General features: G+C 58.1%; 1 protein-coding gene across 2 annotated transcripts; it reads left to right on the top strand.

Annotated features, from left to right (window-relative positions):
* The first annotated feature begins 7,837 nt into the window (after nt 1–7,837).
* On the top strand, nt 7,838–17,389 carry PRDM13 (PR/SET domain 13). 2 transcript variants are annotated; one of them, XM_055714975.1, is made up of 4 exons: nt 7,838–8,576; nt 10,275–10,406; nt 10,481–10,625; nt 14,020–17,389. In XM_055714975.1, the coding sequence occupies exons 1-4, from the start codon at nt 8,436–8,438 to the stop codon at nt 15,489–15,491; spliced, it is 1,890 nt and encodes a 629-aa protein (XP_055570950.1). In that variant the 5' UTR covers nt 7,838–8,435; the 3' UTR covers nt 15,492–17,389. The 2 variants fall into 2 exon arrangements, with proteins under 2 accessions (XP_055570950.1, XP_055570951.1); XM_055714976.1 differs by having other exon boundaries at nt 7,844–8,576; nt 10,505–10,625.
* The last annotated feature ends 1,796 nt before the right edge of the window (nt 17,390–19,185 follow it).

Below are 19,185 nucleotides of genomic sequence, written 5' to 3'. Positions count from 1 at the left end.
CTTTTTCATCCCTTTCTCTCTTCCGTGCCAATGATTTTTTTCCCGGCCTCTTCTCAGACCAAGTGCCGGATTCAGAAAACCACCGCTTACACCCTCGACCCCTCACCGAGGGCAGCCGCGGCGGGAGTGGGCCGGTGCCTTCCCGCCGCCGTGCCCCCGGCTCCCCGCTCCCACCCCGGCACCGACGGCACTGGCTTCTCCCGAGGACATTGGCATCTACCTGTGAACCGCCCCCCGTCAGCCCCAGCTGTGTCCTTGCGGTTACTGTACTGTAACGCTGCCCCTCGGGGAGAAGATTCGCAGAAGATAAGTGTCCCGGTTTACAGCTGCAGCTCTTCTGTAAACACAGGGCTGATTTTAAAAGAGACGAGACCCCCTGTGAGCTCTTGAGGAAAACCGCAACAAATTTACTCTGTGTATAAAGAATTTTTTCTCCTTGAGCCGAGCTCAGCGCGGCAGAGGGGTCTGAGGAGGAGGAGGGAGCTCCGCGGGATGCGCGCTCTGCCGGCGTGCCTTGGCTTCCTCTGCCGCCGCACAATTTCATCCCTGGAAGAGATTCGGAGTCGGGCTCGGATCTATCAAGCTGTCAGGATGGATAGACATAGTCTGGGGAAATGCTCAGAGAAGGGGACTCCCACTGTATTTAAAACCCCAAACAATTAAAGCCCAGGCTGGAATAAAAAGTCAGCGCTAGCCTGCCTGCCTGCCTAGAGGTGGAAGGACCATGTGATTTAAGCGATACAGCCGCTGTCTTTACAAAGCCCGACTCAAAGGGAGCTCAGATCAGAACAGAGCTCTATGAATTGGATTCCCGGGGATATTTTTGACGCTGGGGGACAGGGAGGGAGGGGAGCACGCTCTGCTCCTCTCCAGAGCACAGGGACAGGTCCATTCCCCGGCGCCACGCAGACCTTTGTAGATGCTTCCTAGCGCATCGGTCAGTACGTGTACGGTAACTGCTGGCTCTGCACGCAGAGCACGCTTTTCCAAAAGTTATAGCCCTGTCTCTCAGGTGCGGCCAGCATGGAGAGGAAAGGCCTTCCTCCTGAGCTCCTGTCACGAAACCCATGGGAAAAACAGGACTGTACTGACTCCAGCATAGTAGCTTATAAATAAATTTCTACGTGTGTGCGTACCCGGGTGCATATGTACGGACACATAGGCAAAATCATCGCTCTTGCTTCTGAGGTGCCTGTGGGTATACGCGTGATACGTATAGATGAGATGCTATAGCTGTAGGAAGCTGCGCGCAGCTCTGCCTTTAACCCGAGGAGCAGCCTCCGGGCAGCGGGGCAGCCCGGGTATCCCTTCCCGGGGGACGGGGGCGGCAAACGCGGGTCGCCCCCCTGCTGGGCTCAGGCTGCGCGGGCAAACCTGCCGCTTCCCCCCGCCCCCGGGAGCGCTGGGGCAGCGCTGCTGGCTGGCGCGGGGATGCTCCTTCCATTTATATTGAAGTACTGCAGCCCTCTGGGCGGCGGAGGCACGGCAGCGCTGTGCGCTTCCCCCGGCCCGTAACCAACGCGGTTGTGGCGAAATTGAGTCAGGGACTGGGCTTACGCCGGGCTCAGCGGCGGCCACTCGGCGCGACCATTATGCCCCGACCCACGCACACGGGCACGTACGACCGTGCCCACCGCTCCTCCCGCCGTCTCTCCCTCCCGGGCTTCGTCTTGCAGAGATGGGAACGTCGGGTGCCTGGCGATGCGGGGCCAGGCGCGGGGGGCTCCGCTTCGCCCGGCCCGGCCCGGCCCGGCCCGCTAAACCAGACCTTCCGCTTACCAGGGACGGGCTGCAGGGGCAAACTCACACCAGAGAATGGACCTCAGTCCTTGATCTGGTACTTCAGCAACGTTTGCTGGTAACAGTCACGCTGCTTCTCTCCAGGCCAGCCGGACTTCTCATGTCGTATCCAAGCCCAGTTCAGCGCTGGAAATAGGGCACCATGCCAGGGACACCGGGCACGCTTCGGTTTGGGTCAGCCTCTCCCCAGCTTGGACCACGCTTGGGTCCTCTCCCCACCCGGCCAGACCCACGGGACACGGCAAGGTGCCCGCGTAAGTGAGTGGCGTTATCGCCTAGTCATGGGGTGTGGGCATGACCCTTCCCACCGCTACGGACCAGCCTGCAGGCAGTGCCAACGTGTTCCCGTGCCGGGGGGACACACAGCTCTGTATCCAGGATGTGTCCGTGTCACCCCGCCGTGCTGAGCCCTCCCGGAGCCCGCGGGGACGGCAGCGGGGCGCGAACCTGCCAGGACGCGGGCTGTGCCCCCAGCGGCACGCGGGCTTGCGGGGGACATGGCACAAAACCGCCCCATCGGGGCGATGGGTACTTTGCAGAAGAGCGTCGGGAGGCCGAGAGCAGCGGACGGTCACCAGCTCTCGGTCGCCTGGCTGGCACAAAGTAGCCTCTGCAAACAAAGGCCCTAAGAGCGGCACAGGCTCGTGGTTTTTAGCACCAGGTTTTGGGTTGCCGCATCCAGACGACCTCATCACACCCGGATTAGTCACAGTGTGAGGGCCAGGCCTGGGCTTTGAACGTCGCCTCTCGCTACGGCTCCACAAGTGCAGAGCCTTCAGCTTCACCCTGCCAGGGTCACCCGTGCACAGCTGGCACCCAGATGGACAGGCAGAGAGGGCGGTGGCTGGGTATGGACGTGGAGCAACTTTGGGTTAAAAACATAGACTCACGGAGTGGTTTGGGTCGAAAGGGACCTCCAACGCCCTGGCCGTGGGCGTCTCCCACGAGATCAGGCAGGCCCGGCGCAGGGCGCGCAGCCCCCCGGCCAGCCCCTGCTGCAGCAGGGCCACATTCCCAAAAACCCCCATTGTCTTGATACCGGTGCTGGGCTTGGGCAGGGAGCGGCCCCTGCCTGTGGCTCGCATCTCCCCTCCCTCCCTCCCTGCCTACCTCCTCCTCTGGGAGCCTGTCCCCTAGGCTAGAAACACCCGGGAAAGTTTCCCCGTGGGGTTTTTCATCCCTATCCCATAAAGCCCCCAGCGTTTCTCAGACCGAATACGAGCCGGGTGTGAGAGCGCTGGGGCTCGCTCCCTCCACTTCCCTCCGCCGGGAAACCCTGCTCCAGCTCCGCTCCCGGCCGCGCCTGGCCCCGGCCCCGCCGCCCCGCTGCCCCGCCTCTGCCTGTCGTTGTCGCCGGCAGTCGCCACGCTGGCAGCCCCGCAGAGGGACATTAGCCCGGTCATTTTCTGCGTCTCCTTTATTTCCTCAGTTTCTCCCCCAAATCTTTCTAAATCCCCTTTTTCCAGGGGGAGTGTCCAGGCGGGTGGAAGTCTGAGCACAATGAAACCTGAGAATTTCTGTCACTCTCTGCATATGGTCCGAAGTGCTTTAATCCCAATTAGGGGCGGCTGACACACGGTCCTATTCATCCCAATCAGCTCTTGAATACATTTGCCTAGAAATGAACTTCACAAATAGACTCTCTCCTAAATGTGCCCAACAGCAAGGAAAATCGAATTGAGGCAGGGGCTCATTCTGAGGCGATCGAGGGAGAAAAGGTATGAATTTATAAAGGTACACCGAAACATTGCAATTCAGCAACAAGTTTACTGACTTTTATTTGCACCATGTCAACCGAAAGAACCAAGAGATACGGTGGGGGCTGCGAGAGGGGGAGAATCCGGTTAAAAGGCAACTTTAGACAGACTTTGAATACTTCATGCGGCAAGTTTCGCCTCCAATTGAAGCTGGGCTAAAAGAGAAAAAAAAAATCTCAGCCCCTACGCTGGAATTTTTAACAAGCACAAAACGTGTTTGGATCCGATCTGGGCTGACGGTCGCGATTAACAATACGAATACCAAATCGAGCTCCTGTCATCTGCCCGGGTTCCCATAGAACCTGCATTACTATTCAAAAGCTGCTTTAATATCCCACCCGCATCTCGTCTGCACCGCACAGCTGGTTGGGGGCCGCCGGCCCCGGCCGCAGCCGCCCGGCCCCGCCGATCGGCCCCGCCCGCCCGCAGCACCAGGCACCGGCAGCGCCGCGGCGGGACGGCTGCGGCTGCGGCTGCTGCTGCGGCGTCACGGGGGAGGAATGGATGTGGTGAGAAGGAACAGAGAGGAGGAAAGGGTGGGAAAGGGAAGGAGGTTTGAGAAAGAGTGGCTGAAAGAGCGAAAGTGAGCGGAATCGAGGAAGAGATACACAGAAATTGCAGAAGAGAGAAGGGGCAAGGCAGGGAAGGAGGGAAGGGAGGGAAAGGGAATGGAAGAAGTGGGAATGGAAGCGAAGAGAAAATAAAATAAAATAAAATAAAATAAAATAAAATAAAAGAAAAGAAAAGAAAAGAAAAGAAAAGAAAAGAAAAGAAAAGAAAAGAAAAGAAAAGAAAAGAAAAGAAAAGAAAAGAAAAGAAAAGAAAAGAAAAGAAAAGAAAAGAAAAGAAAAGAAAAGAAAAGAAAAGGAAGAAAACAGGAAAGAAAAAAGGAAAGGAAAGGAAAATAAAAAGGAAAGGAAAGGAAAGGAAAAAGGAAAGGAAAGGAAAGGAAAAAGGAAAGGAAAGCGAAAAGACGTTCAGACCGTATTGGTCTCTGGGTTGAAAGGGGATTCCGTGTCGCAGGGTCTCAGCAAGCCTCCCCCCTGCCCTCCGCCCGGTTCCTTGCATCCCCAGCCCCTTGCGGCGGCGCCCCCGGGCCGACTCGGGCAGGGCGGGGAGCCCCGGGCCGGCCCATCCCGCATCCCGGGGAGGGGTCGTCTCGGCGGGGCAAAGCCATTTGGGAGAAAGGTCACCCCAGGAGCCGCCGGCTGGGCCGTCCCGCCAGAGTATGGCCTGCTGAATGAACTTGCAGCATTTTATTCGAGCCTCCGCTGCGGTGCTCTGCGGCACAATGAGCTGGGCCCTGTATACAGGCATTCATGCTGGTCTGAATGTGGTGTTGAACCTTCTCTGTGCCGGAGCGGTTTGATGGTTTGAATGGAGCTCCCTGGTGGGACATTGCTCTCCGCAACTGTGCCTCTTTGGATGACTGTTGTTCCTTAACATTCATGCCTCATTATGGGGCAACCTGTTAAATCAGGGAGAACAGTGTGCCAAAGTGTTACTCAGGGGCACCGGCAGTTCAGCGGTGGGCATAAATAAGGGCCGCCGAGGAAAATAACTTTCGTCGCATCTCTGGGCAAAAGTGATCTCGCTGTAATGGTGCCTCTAGTAGCCCGGTTTAAGTATATAAAGAGCGATAGTGGAATGTTTTGATTGAGTCTAAACATTGTCTTTGAATAAAGCTGAAACCATGTAATTAATGTGTCTTTTTAATAAGGGACAATACGGTCGTTCAAGCTATTTAATTTCATTTAATTTTCCATCCCATTTGCTCCAAAGGCTGCTTTTACTTTTAACACCCGGCCTTTCATGCTGCATTTTGCTCCAGTGGGCACATTAGATCGGTTTCACCCTTCCTTTTTAGGGAAGGAAAAATAAAAGAAAATGTGGTTCCTTTCCTCTTTTGTGGACAATTTATTTCACTTGGGGAACTTCAACTTTGAGCCACAGGACAGAATAAAAATTGGAGAACTGGTGTGAATGCTTCCAGAGCAAGGGCTTTTATTTTCTGAGTGGATGGGAACCAGCCACAATCGGCTATATTAATAAATAACTTTCCTCACAGTCGGCCTTTACATGGTCCTATTGATAAAATTGTTCGCGTGTCGTTCACGCTTTTTGACTCATTAAGGCCTGGGAGGGAGTGGATCCCGAGCCGGAGCAGTAGGATACCTTGGTCGCCTTAAAAGCCCTCTCTCTACCTCTGCGGCTCCCGGAATTTCAGCCCAGGCTCATCCTTAAGTGGCCAGGCCAGAGGTTACAGGGACATGTTCATGGCTTAAATTTATTGCCCTCAACTTCTTGTTTATCCTTTTTTCCCCATTCAGGCCGCTGATCAAAGGGGTCATCTTCAGTTCCCCACATCCTCTCCCCGCCCCCCCCCCCCCCCCCCTCCGCCTTCCCGTCCCTGCCGAAGTGAAAAAGAACACCACCACCACCCCACCACCCCCGCCCCCGCTCCCGGGACTGTCCCTGCCATTGCACCCCGGAGAGATGCGATCGATGATCGTTGATGCCGCGGGGGGCAGGCGCGACATTTATCTCCTGTGCGCGCCAGTATGTGTCGTTACTAAAAACACTTTCACAGCCCACGCGGACCCCGTGCGGGCCGGCAGCCCCCGGTGCAGGCGGCGGCAGCGCCCCGGCCCCGGCCCCGGCCCCGGCCCCGGCCCCGGCCCCGGCCCCGGCCCCGGCCCGTCGCGGTGCCGTCGCGGTCCCCCCGGCCGGGGCAGCCCCCGCGCTCCCCGTCTAGCGCCCGCGGCCAGCGCCGGGGGCGGAACGGGCCGTGCAGGCCGCCCTCCGCCGCCCTCCGGTCTGAACAGGGGCTGGCACCTCGGGGCTCGCCCCGGCGGTGCCTGGCGGAGGGCAGCCGGCTGGCACGGGGCGGGCGGGCAGCGCGGTCGCGGCGGGGCCGGAGCCACTGCCACTGGCGTGGGCAAACGTCATGGCAGCGGTGGCGGTAACTTGCCAGGCTGAGCTTTAATTGCTTTCCCGGTGCGGTGCCGGCCAGGGAGAGGGGAAAGGGCATCTTTGCAACCGCCAGCTCGTGAGACTTGCCGGTTCAAAGTCCCTCTCCCCCCGCTGCGCATCCCTGAGGCCCTCGCTTCCACGGTGCCACTCGTGACGGCGGCAAACAAATCCAGAGCAAAGCCCACACTAACGATCACATCGAAAGCGACGTACCAAGGTTTATCTTGCAGGAAGCCGGGTTACTTGAGAAGAGTCCCCTCAGTTACCTGGCACCCATCGGCAGACACACCTCTAAGCGTAGCTTTTGGGTTTTTCTTTTTAAATTTATTAGGTCTGACTGTTAGAAGAACGCCGGGGGGAGGGAAGCTCCATATCTGCAATTTTTTTCTGAATGCAATGCATAAAATCTGCATGTGCAACTTCTCCGTAGGAGAAAGGGTCAGAAATCTTCTTTTTGGAGACTTAGGAGGTGTGGAGAGGAGAAAACCTGCTAGTGGGAATTAGACAGGACTATAAAAGCGAAAGTGGAAAATTGAATTTGTTACTGTACTATTTGGTCTGGCAGGCACATCTGGACTGTTGCATGCGTGTAAGAAAAATGTCGCACACCTTTCCTTTTCAGATTCTGGAGATTTCTTGGGATACCCAGCCTGAATTATAAAATGACTTAATCCTAGCGCCTCGTTGTGTCTTAATTACAATATTTATGCGAGGAGGAAGGACATAGACACACCGTTCGAATCACTTCGTTCTGGCTTTATTTACAATCGCTTTTTGCCTGTTCCACCTCCGAAAGCAGGCTCGGTGCAAGCTATTTTGCGTGCGTGAGAGGAACCTGTGGATGTATTTAAACAAGGAATCCAGCTGCACGCTGTTTGTTAGACATCTGTGTTATCTGCTGGCCGTGCCTCTCTGTTTCCTGGTGGCTGTATGTCTCTATTTCCTCCCGTCTCTATTTCTTAATCGCACGAACTAGGAGACACAGTTTCCGCAGTGCTCGCAGATGCAGCGGTGTGTTTTACAAGGGCTACGACGGCTCATATTTTGTGCTATTCATCCTCCTTAAGGATCAAAGCTCTTCTGAACAGATTACTGGCCTGAAACCAACCCACTGAAATGGTAATATGGTCGTTCTTTAAAAAAAAAAAAAAAAAAAAAGAGAGAGGAAAAAAAAAGTGTAGGTATTTTCTGGTGTTTTCCCATCAAGTACCTGCCCAATTTCTGTATGGCACACGCCGGGAATCAATAGAAGTTAACAAGTCCTCAAAACATTCCCCATCTCTTTGTTTAATCTCCTTTACAATAAAGCCAAGGGAAGAGAATTAAAAATCTTTGAAGTATATTAAACCTCAAAAGGCTCAGCCAAGTAGACTTAAAATAGTCACTTATTTTCCAAAACTGGTTTGTCGAGGAACAATAAAAGGAAGTAAAATTTATGGAGAAATTATACAGTGGATTTGTCACTTAAAATATCGTAACTGTCTCGGGGACAATACCCCATGCTGAGGATTAATGGTCCCTCCAGACCTTTGATTCACCAACGCCTTTTCTTTGCCCTTGACAAATTGGATTTTTAGGAATGGGAAGGTCGCCTGGCCCATTGTCTGCCAGCCATTCACTCCGCCTGATTATGCAGGAGGGTTAGGGAAAGGCTCCATGTGACCCTCTTGGATGGGACTCCGCAGCTGCTCGAGAAGCCAAACTCTCTCACCAAACTCTGCGCCCCAGAGCATCCCCCTGCCAAGGGGTACCCCTCCTGCTCCCGTTGAAAAGCCGGCGCCCGCACACCGCCGCGTCACTCTGCGGGCGGAGATACGCCTGTGCTCATCCTCCCGCCGCCTGCCGCTGTCACGCCGGCCCCCTTAAGTACTTTGGGTTCCCGAACGCTCGCACCCAGAGGCAGCGATGCAAACCAGCAGGGCTCCGGCCATCAGCGTGAGCGCGGAGAGCTGCATCCCGGCTGGGCTGCGGCTGGGTCCTGTGCCGGGCACCTTCAAACTGGGCAAGTACCTGTCAGACCGCAGGGAGCCAGGACCCAAAAAAAAGGTATTTTCCTACGGTCTCTCCTGCACCGCTGGACCTTGCTTTTTCGTTGACTCGGGGGAAGCCGGCTTGGGAGAAGAGGCTGCTCTTCCTCCCTCTCTCTTCGATCCTCCCTTCTTAGAGCGAGCCAGGAAAGGAAAGGGAAGAGTTTCCAGAGCGTCCCGAGATGTCTTCTCGTGGCTTTGCCAGGAAAGCCGGCCCACCCGTACCCTCTCCTCCTCCTCCCCAGCGCCGGGGCCCTGCTAGCCCCGCCGGCCTCCGTGTCGAGGCCAGAGACCTCGGGGGCTCTGCCGGAGCAGCGGACGCGCCCCCGCCTTGGACGCAGACACGCTGAACGCGCCACCACCGCAGTCCGGTACCCGGTTCCCGGTGCCGGAGGGCGCTGGTGCCGCCGCTCAGCCCCCACCCCGCGGGGCTCCGCTCGCTCGGGCATTGCCCCTTCCCTGATCTGGAGCCCCGGCCAGGCGGGGACACGCGGCTTTCACAGCCCCCAGGTTTTGTCCAGGGAAGGGGCAGGGGGAGAGGCAGGTGCACCGATTTATTTCTGCGTTCGGCTCGGGTTTGTGCCCCGCACAGTCCCTCTCTTTGGCTGCGAACCCTCTGGCTGGGACCGGAAGGGAGCGCGGGGCAAGCGGGCCGGGCCCCCCCGGCGGCGGCGGCGGCGGCGGGGTGCGAGTCGCAGGTGCCGGGTCAGCCCGGCGCAGCTCGGCCTCCCCGCAGAGCCAGAGCCTGGGTCCCGCTCCTACACCCGGAGCCGCTAATTGCCCGCACAGCCGGAGCGGGAGGGGGTGACGGCCGCTGGGCTGCCGGCTCCGGGGTCAGTCGACGCCCGAGCTGAGGAGCGAGGAGCAGACGGCGGAGGGTACGCGCCCCGTCCATCAGGTTCGTCAGGGGGCTGCGGGTGAGAGCCCTCCGTCCACCCCCAGGGCAGCCGCGGCTCACGCGTTCCGCTCGGATTTTTAATGCCCTTTAATTGTTTTTAAACGCTCTGCCAGCCCACTCAAATTTATTTCTCATCTGGCTCCCTTCGTTTCTCGCTTTAGACTGCTTTGTTCCGATGACTTTTATTGCACGGTCATTCAGGGAACGGGCACTTCATTTTCTCTTTGTATGGGCAAGCAGATTATGAAGCACGGAGCTACAGGGACTTCGTAGCTAAGCAGAACCCTCCCCTTGCCCCCTCCCCGTCTCCTGACAAGTCGTGTATGTCGCAATTGTTTTGCACAAACCGTTCCAAAAAAACCCAAAACCAAAACCAAACCACCTTACCTGTTCATTTAATATAGCGTTAAGCTAAATGTAGCAGCTGAGACTGAACAAGGTGCGTTTGGACCAGTGCGACCCACGGGAAAAATCCCGTTTCCCCTGGCAAAGCTGCAGGTGCCCACCGGGCCCGGGCTCTTCCACCTTTACCCCGGAGAGCAGCAACCCCCTCCGGGCAGCCGCAGCTCTCCAGGGCACCCGCGGGTCGGGGAAGGTGCTGGCCAAAGGCGGGCGAGGAGGGAAGAATCAAAGCGGCGGCGGAACGACATGCTCTCGCTGCTGCCGCCGAGCCGCGATGCCCAGGCGCCCGCCCGGCGTGGGGAAGCCGGTTAGCCGTGCAGGGCGCAGCAGGCAGGCAGGCAGGGGACGGGTAAGCTTTTTGCTTTCTTTTCTGCTTCGTCTCGCGTGTAAGTGACAGCGGTGCCGCCTGTCTTCCAGGTGCGGATGGTGAGAGGGGAATTAGTGGATGAAGCCGGGAGCTCAGCTCTGGAGTGGATAGGGTTAATCCGGGCTGCCCGAAACTCCCAAGAGCAGACACTGGAGGCTGTTGCGGATCTGCCAGGAGGACAGGTACCCCACTCGCGGCTCCGGGCCGGCCTGGCACCGCTCTCCGCCACCTGCCTCCCCTCTCAAGCCTCCTGAAGAAGTTTCCTTTCTCTCCCTCCCAGATTTTCTACCGGGCGCTGCGAGATGTCCAGCCGGGAGAGGAGCTCACCGTCTGGTACTCCAACCCCCTGGCGCAGTGGTTTGACATCCCCGTCACCGCCACCCCCACGCACGACGAGAAAGGTACAGATGCGGGTATTCGTTTCAGAGCAACCGAATCAAACGAAACAAAACAAGCCCTCTTTAAAATTGACATCTTTGACGGGAGCTCAAACTGCGGTAGGCATACGCGGGGCCCTTCAAATCTGCGCCCTCAGGAAAATTAATGCCAGCACAGCTGCAGCGACTTCTAACCTGCTACCCTTTAAGCTAAGACTCCATCTGCTTATATTTAAAGGGTGATCTGTTAACTCGGTAGCGTATGGGAAGGCCCCCGTGCCTCGAGTCGTTCCGTCATCGGCACAATTTAATGATCTTTTGATAGGCAAGTAGGATTTCAATGAAACAACGCTAGTGTTCTTTTCCGAGACGGCAATTTAGCTTGGTAGTTTCTAAAAACATCGCGTTCACCTTCTGTGCTCCTCTGACAGAGCTTCAGAGCCCCTTTTCAGGTTACCTTGTGGGGTAGATTCACATAGTCACGTCAAAACGGCTACTGGGCGGTCCCTGTCAATTAGGATGCGTTAGGTAAAAAATTAAGTCGGCGTCAAATCACATGAGGATATCGGGAAAGGGAAGCCACCCGCCTGGGACGGCTTGTTTCCATCTGCAGGCTGGTTCTTAGGTGGAGTTGCACCAATGGTTAACAAAAATGGCAGCACAGTAAACTTGGAGGAAAGACGACAAAACCGCTCAGCCTTCACCTGCCGTGCCGCGACGGCGGCGGGCACAGCCTCCCGCTGATCCCTGCGGCCCCCGGGACGGCGGCGGCGGTTCGGCGCGACCCGTGGGCACTCTCCCGCCTCGGGCTGAGCCCGCTCAGGGAGCGGCGAGGGGCCCCCGCCTGCTGCTGCCCTGCGCGGAAGATGCTTCAGCTGGGCTGTGGCCCTGGGAAGGGCACGATCCGGGGAGGGGCTGCGCCCTCCCCTCCGCTCAAGGCTGGCTGCTCCGCAGGGTGACCGGAACGCGGCCCGGAGGGGTGGGTGACTGCCGAAACGCCGGGCGCCGGCTGCTCACGTCCCATCCGACTCGTGCAATGCGCAAGAGCCCAGATCCCTCCTTGCACTAAAACTATACCTGGAAAAGAAACTTTTGGTCACCTCTCTGCCCCCCTCCCCCCGCCCCGCAGCGTCAGTGAGGCCACGGGTCTGCCGAGGGTCACCCCCTCGAAAAGCCCGGGCTCTGACGAAACTTCGGCTGCAGGAAGGAGGACACGGCGCTGGGTCCTATCCCCGCTCTCCCACCCTTCCAGCAGCTCCTGCCTGCGGATGGGTACCAGCGCTGCCCGGAGGAAAATAAAGGCAGGAAATCTCTGGTCTACGAGAAGCACCCAGCGTGTGGCACCTTCCTCGTCCCGTCGAAGTGAGGCTCAGCTGCAGACTGACCCTGCGGATCTGCTGCGACTCCAGCCCCACAGTTTCCAGACCAAATAATGCGGACTCAGAATTGTCTCAAAATGCTAAAGCGCTCTTCCTGTAAGGATAGTACGCCGAAATAAGAAACAGAAAACAAAACAGGGCGGAAGAAATCCAGAGAGCTTTTTTTTTAAAAAAAACCAAATCAAAACAAAACTTTGGAGATCTTGTGTTTGACCCCATTTATATGGGTTTACCGTGATGAGAAAAGGGTGCTTTTCGTTTTTGTTTTTGGGGGTTTTTTTTGCATTTTTTTTTCTCCGAGCGATAGTTGCTGAACTGGAGCTGAACCGGGGAAAGCGCCGGGCCGGGCTCGGCGGCCCTAGCAGGCAGCCCGTCCCGCCGGTCCCGCCAAGCTTTTGCCGAGGACAAGTGGGGCCAAACCGCATCGCTGTAGAGACTCGCAAAGGCAAACGCAGGCAGTGGGAGGCAGCCCGCAGAGGTCTGAGGCCGCACGCCTTTCGGCCCGTTCCACTTCTTTACCCGCTTTCCCGTGCACGGCGGTGGGATTGCGGCCGTGGTTCCATCTCCCGCCGCCGCTGCCCCACCCGGGCCGGGGCAGTCGCGCTGCCGCCTCCCTCCCTCCCCGACGGGGCGGAAGGCCACGTCCGACGACTTCACAGAGCTGCACGGCCAGGGACTGCTGCTCCACGGCCAGCGAGGAAGGGCCGCTCACGACGGCAAGGACACGGGCGGCCAGACACGGGCAACAGCGCTGGATCCTCCCACGCGAGTTCGCCCTCGAGTTTCCCGTGGAGAGCGAAGACTTCGTGATTCACCCGAGGCGGCCGCCGGCTGATCCCTGGCCCGAATGCTGCGTTAAGAGCCCTCTCGGGAGGCTGGTGGCAGCCAGCGCGTGCTCCACAGTGACCCGCCACCCCGCGGGTGCCCCGGCTGCCGCGGAACGCAGCGCAGGGCCGAAGCACGCCCATCCTCGTCCCTTGTGCTCCATCGCACCCCCATCGCCCCCCAAGGGACCCCCCCAAAACGCGAGGAGCTGGGCCCAGGCTCGGAGCGGCCTCTCGGTTCCGTGTGGCACTTGGCCTCCGCTTTGGCGTTTCGGAGCATTAACTGAGCAATGAGGGCAGCTGGGGCGGTGCAGGGCGGGCAGCGGCTGGGGGGGCCCGCGGGTTCCGAAACGTCCCATCGGTGCCTCGTAGTGACTGGGAGAAACGAGAGAGAGGAAGATGGATACATATAGACAGAAAAAGAGATAGAAGAAAGGGGAGGAGAGGGAAGGGAGAGGGGCAGGGGGGGGATAATGCGTTAGAACGAAAGAAAAGGAAGAGAAAGAAAAGAAAAGGAAGGAAAAGAGGAAGGAAAGAAGAGAAAGGAAAGAAGAGGAAGGAAGGATGAAAGAGAAAGAGAGAGGCAAAGAAAGAAAGAGAAAGAGGAAGAGAAAGAAGGAAAGAGCGAGAGAGAAAGAAAGAGAAAAACCGAAAGAATAAAGATACCCAGACAGACAGGTTGCCTGCAGAGGCAGCCGAGGTTGTCCTTGGAAGGACGCTTTTGGCAAAGCAGGGCCAGCGAAGACTGTGCCTCTGCGGTGCCGGGCAGCCAGCACAGCCGCGGCCACCGAGGTCTGTTCCGCTCGAGAGAAGCCGAAATGTTTAGGGGACGGGGCACAAAGGGCATTGTCCTCTGAAAAGGAATGATTACATATGGCCCATACATATCGGATATTGTCTCGCCGCGTAATGAAGGGCTCACGATCATTAGATTGGCCTTTGTTCGGTGCAGCCGACTCCTTGACATACGCTACCTCCTCCTCTGCAAACGCCAACAGATGGGGCCCCCCGACAGACGACTCGCGGCAGCAGCTGCTCCCCACGGCCCCACGACGCCCCGTCCGCGGAAGCGCGGCCCGCACCGCACAGCGCCCGCACCGCACCGCGACATCGGGGCGGGGGTGGGGGGGGAGGGGGGAGCCGGGGCGGCGGGGGCGCGGGGAGGCTCGGGGATGCGCGGCGGCCGCTGACGGGCCCCTCCGCTTGCCTCCGCAGGGGAGGAGCGGTACATCTGCTGGTACTGCTGGAGGACCTTCAAGTACCCCAACAGCCTCAAGGCCCACGTCCACTTCCACTGCGCGCTGAGCCACGGCCGGCCCTTCCTCCACCACGACCACGGCCGGCCCGCCGCCGCCGCCTTCGGCCTCCCCCCCAAGGAGCCGCCGGCCGCCGCGCTGCGCGGCCACCCGCCGCCCGGCTGCGGCCCGCGGGAGGCCGTCAAGCGCGAAGCCGCCACCGCCTCCCCGCCGCTCGCTAAGCCGGGGCTGCCCAAGCGGGCGGCGGGCAAGGAGGAGCAGGAGCGCGCCCTGGACATGAGCGTGGGGGCCGCCCGCGGGCCGGGGCTGCTGCTGGGGCCGGCGGGCGGCAACGGGCTGGCGCTCTGCCCCGGGGCGCGCTCGGCCTTCCGCCCTGCCGGGCCGCTGCGGGAGGAGGCGCGGGGCGCCACCGCCCTCGGCTTCTCCAAGCTGCTGGGGGGGCTGAAGGCGGGACGCGCCGCCGCCGAGGCGCCGCCCAAGTGCGGGGCGCTGCCGGGCGAGGCCGCCCCCCCAGCGGCGACGGCGGCGGCGGGGCTGGCGTGCGGCGGCGGGCTGCGCGCCTTCCCGCTGCTCTCGCCGCTGGAGGAGGCCTCGGCCTTCCGGCAGGTGGAGCGGGGGCTGCCCGCCGCCGCGCTGCCTCCCGCCCGCTACCCGCCGCTGCCCGGCGGCGCGCTGGAGCGCTTCGCGCTGCCGCCCTTCGAGGGGCTGAAGGCGTACGCGGGGGAGTGCGGGCTGCCTGTGATGCCGCTCACCGTCTACAACGGGGAGCTGCTCTACGGCGCCGCGCCTTACTACCCGCTGAAGCTGCACCTCGGTGGCCTCCTCAAGTACCCCGAGTCGGTGTCGTACTTCGGGGGGCCGGCGGCGGGGCTGCATGCTGCCGAGCTGGGCTCGCTGGCCAGCATCGACCGGGAGATCGCCATGCACACGCAGCAGCTCTCCGAGCTGGCGGCCGAGAAGGGCCGCGGGCGGCTGGAGGCGCTGCCGGCAGGGGCGGCGGGGGCGGCCGGCGGGAAGCCCAAGACCGGGCACCTGTGCCTCTACTGCGGGAAGCTGTACTCCCGCAAGTACGGGCTGAAGATCCACATGCGGACTCACACCGGCTACAAGCCACTCAAGTGCAAGGTCTGCCTGCGGCCCTTCGGGGACCCCAGCAACCTCAACAAGCACATCCGCCTGCACGCCGAGGGCAACACGCCCTACCGCTGCGAGCACTGCGGCAAGGTGCTGGTGCGGCGCCGCGACCTGGAGCGGCACGTCAAGTCCCGGCACCCGGGGCAGAGCCTCGGCAAGGCGGCCGAGGACAAGAATGACTCTGGCTATGCGCACCCCGAGCAGGAGCAAAAGACTGACAACGAGAGCGACGTCGACGTCTGCTTCACCGACGACCAGAGCGACCCGGAGAGCGGCAGCAGGCACCGCGAGCAGTGATGCAGGAGGCGGCCGGGGCGGGGCGGGGCGGGGGCGCGCTGCAGCCCCCCCTACCCCTTACTCTGAGCTCCCGGCCTCCCAGGGTGGTCCCACGGGAGGCAGTGCCGCGGGGGACTGCGCGGCTGGCGGCGGGGCAGCCGGGAGTGCACTCTCGCCGCGGGCGTCCCGGGGCTCCCGCCGCTGCGTCCCCCCGCCGCTGCAGCCGCGGTGCGGGGAGATAGGCCAGGAGAGGGTGGGGGGCGAAGCCCTGGCGGGCCCGGGATCCCACCGGACAGGCACCGCATCCCCATAGGCGCCCGTATCTCAGTGGCCATATATTTTTATTGTACCTTTGTGTCGAGGAAATTGTGCCTTTTGGAAACGATTTTTTTCTATGTGCTCTCCCGTCACTTGTTCCAGCGCTCTGAGCCGTGGAGCTCAGCAGCAGACCCGGGTCTGCAAGCGCCTCTGGCATCTGTACACTTTATTTGACACCTCAGATGTGCTTTCTCGGGTCCTAATAAAGCAATACCAACAGCTTTTTGGAAAGAAAGAAAGAAAAAAAGAAAAGAAAGAAAGCAAGAAAGAGGCAACAAAAAGCTACAGTTGCAGCACTGAAGAGGTTCGCGTATAACAGGTGCACCATTTGATCAAGTTGCAATTATTTATAACAGATAATATTTGAGTAACAAATGTAAAATAAATATTGAAAAGCATGAATTTAAAAGCACGCACTATATAATTTTAAAGGAAATACACTCTCTGTTTGGTAGAATACAAATGTGGTGTATGTTTGTTTTCTAATGACTGATGTACAGTGGATACAGTATTTTGGTCTTGGTTCCAGTTTGTCATGCGATTTTTTAAGAAAAAAATAAAGTTACTGACAAACTACTGTTTGTCTAATTGTTCACTGATGTGTGGTCGTTAGCAAGATCTCGTGTTTCTCTGTAACGCTCCTGATGATTGGGAGGCTCGGCCCAGATCTCGTCGTATTCATCGTCTTTGGGTCAAGTTCTAAAGAATTTGCCTCGAGTATTTCGTCTGAGTATTTTCCTCCTCTCATGCAGCAGAAGAAACCAGAAAAACCCAAGCAAAATCCAATCCGTTCTTCCCTATGCCTACGACTTCTGGAAAAGCTTTTTGGTTTTGTTGCTTTTAGGTTCTTTTTAGCAGAGATGTTAAAGGCTGAACGTTATTAGTCTGCTTTATCTGTTTGTGTTCTGTCAAACGTGCCCCTTTTGCAAACACTCTTCTTTAGAATCGTTGGTACTTTTATCTGAGAGGAAAATCTCCTTATGCCGGTGGTATGACAAACCTGAAACGCGTTTAACTTAAAGAAGACTGTCAGAAAAATGACTGTTTCCCCTGGCAAGTCCTCCAGGTCCCCACGCGAAGCAGTGCCGCGGTGCCGGCAGTGAGCCCAGCTCCGCGGGTCTCCGCGCTCAGCTCCGAGCTGGTGCTCTCGGTGGGAGCTTGCACCCGGGCAGGCAGAGGGGACAGGAGGGGGCCCCGCTTCTTGATTTCGCGTAGTCAACAACTCTGGAGCAGATATTAAATCTCTTGGTGGATGCGGATAGTTAGAAAGCGCTGAGTTTCCAGGATCGGGCCTTATTTCAGTCCAGGGTGTAGGTGACACAATGGTAAATACAAACTACTACCAGCATCTGAAAGAGTCTCAGATATAAAATTGATCCTGCGTTTGCTCACTTAAGGCTAAACGTTCTCGATAGTAGTAGGAAATCGGAATTCAAATGCCAGGCTTGGATTTCCTTTAAAGGTTTGATTTGCATTCAAAAGCTGTAGGATTTACGATTTTTTAAAAATTATTTTTTTTTGTCTGGGCTAGCTCACTAAATACCCACTTAGTCGATTCGCTTTTATCCCAGGACAAAGTGGTGTTTCTGTCATGAAAGTAAATGGGAAAAACTCTCTCCTTTTGCTCATCTGTCGCTGGATTCGAAAATTCTGTTGTCATTTATAGCACCGGCAGCGGGACCAACAGTTTAGCCGGCCAGTTCTTTATTTCAATATTTGTCTGTTGCTTTCCCAAAGGCAGGCATCCATCATGGAGCTGCTGCTGGGGAGAGAGGCGTCATGTACGCTATGAGGTTGTGGAAAGGGAAGAATAATAAAGGTATGGTCCGGGAATTATTTTACACGTCAGTGGAGTTTGTGTGTTTTAATAGAAGTGTCCTGTCAATCGTAATACTTGGGCTACCTTTACAAAAAAAGTAAATTTGTGTGAATTCACGGTCTGTATATCTAAACATTAATATAGTCTTTGAGATAAGAAACAACATTCAAACCGAACTAAATATAACCAACTGTAACAACCAAAGTCGAGAACAAAACAAAACAAGAAAAAATGTGTTTTGCTTTTTTTTTTTTTTTTTTTTGTAACTGCTATGCAGCGGCTAAATCGAAGTGCAGAACTCAAGGGGAGACGCAGGGAGAAACTCAGCCCCGTGTCGTTTCTATGGGGCACCGAGCGCGCCGGGTCCGTGCGCGGGGGGGGCAGGGGCCGAGCCCCGGTGCCCCGGTCCCCGCCCGGGACCCGCAGGGGCGCGGCAAGACCCCGGCAGAGCTCTGCCGCCGGCCCCGCTGGGCCCGGGCTGCGGCTGCGCTGCCCGCCGCCACGGGCAGCTCCGGAGGCCTCTGCGGCTGCGGCTTCCGCTCTGCCAGCCGTGCGGTGCGCTGCCGCAGCCTTCTCGGGAGGAGAGCTGGTTGATCGTTACTGTTTCTAAATTTTCTTGCGTTTCAAAATTTTATTTTGTTCAATTTTATTCAGTTTTGTTTTATTGCCCCGTTCCCAGGGGCGAGGCGACAATGTTCTCCCGATACCTCAGTGATGCGGGCAGCGTCGGGAGCCCGGGCTGCCGCCAGGGCCAGGGGAAGAAGCATCTCGGGGGAGAAGCGGGGCGCGGATCAGCAGCCGCGGGGCTCCGGCAGGGCCCTGGCACCCTGCCGCCGGGCGCAGCTCAGGACCGGCGGCCGCTGGCCCCGGGTGGGCGGCGAGCCCCAGGCGGCGGGTCCCGGGTGCCGCTGGCCGCCCCCGCGCCCTCCCGCAGCACGGGCCCAGGCCGCCGGCGCGGACGCTGATTGGCTGAATTCTCCCGCGGCCCACGCTCCTATTGGCCAGGTCGCGCGGGGCGCCACCGCCCCGAGGTGGCGGCGGGGCCGGGGCAGCGCGGGGGGCACCGGCGGCCGGGCGCGGGGCGGGCCTGGGAGCATCCTCCCGTGGGCGCGGCCGGTTTGCCTCCGGCCCGGTGGGATGCAGCCCGTGGGGTCATTAAGCCATATGCCAGTCACGGCGGTTCCTGCGCCCTTCGGTTTCCTCGGAGGCAAATTTGGGTCTGAATGGAGATGGAAAACCTGCGGGTTGCAGGTTATGTGCAGAGCTGACCGCAGACCCTGCCTTGGTGCAATATGCTCTGGATTTTGCGTGCTTAGCGTCTCCAGGTCCATCATTGCTGCTGGCTGGCTGCCATAGTGACTGACATTTGCAATTAGGAAAAAAAAAAGAACAAATGGTTTTAGTTTCTGGATTTGCATTTATGGGTAGCTGCAGTAAAGCAAGTATGTCCTCTACATTTTATAATGTGGGGAAAATAATTAATCACATTCACAGGGAAAAAGCTTTCTAGATGTGAATAAACATGCTGTTTTGATCCATGTAAAGTTGGAAAGCATAGGCGGGAAGAATGGTGGTGAG

Source organism: Falco cherrug, chromosome 6 (genome assembly GCF_023634085.1).
Source record: "Falco cherrug isolate bFalChe1 chromosome 6, bFalChe1.pri, whole genome shotgun sequence".
NCBI classification, from domain to species: Eukaryota; Metazoa; Chordata; class Aves; order Falconiformes; family Falconidae; genus Falco; species Falco cherrug.
The sequence above is the reverse complement of the archived record's forward strand: the minus strand, read 5'-3'. Positions and strand labels throughout refer to the sequence as shown.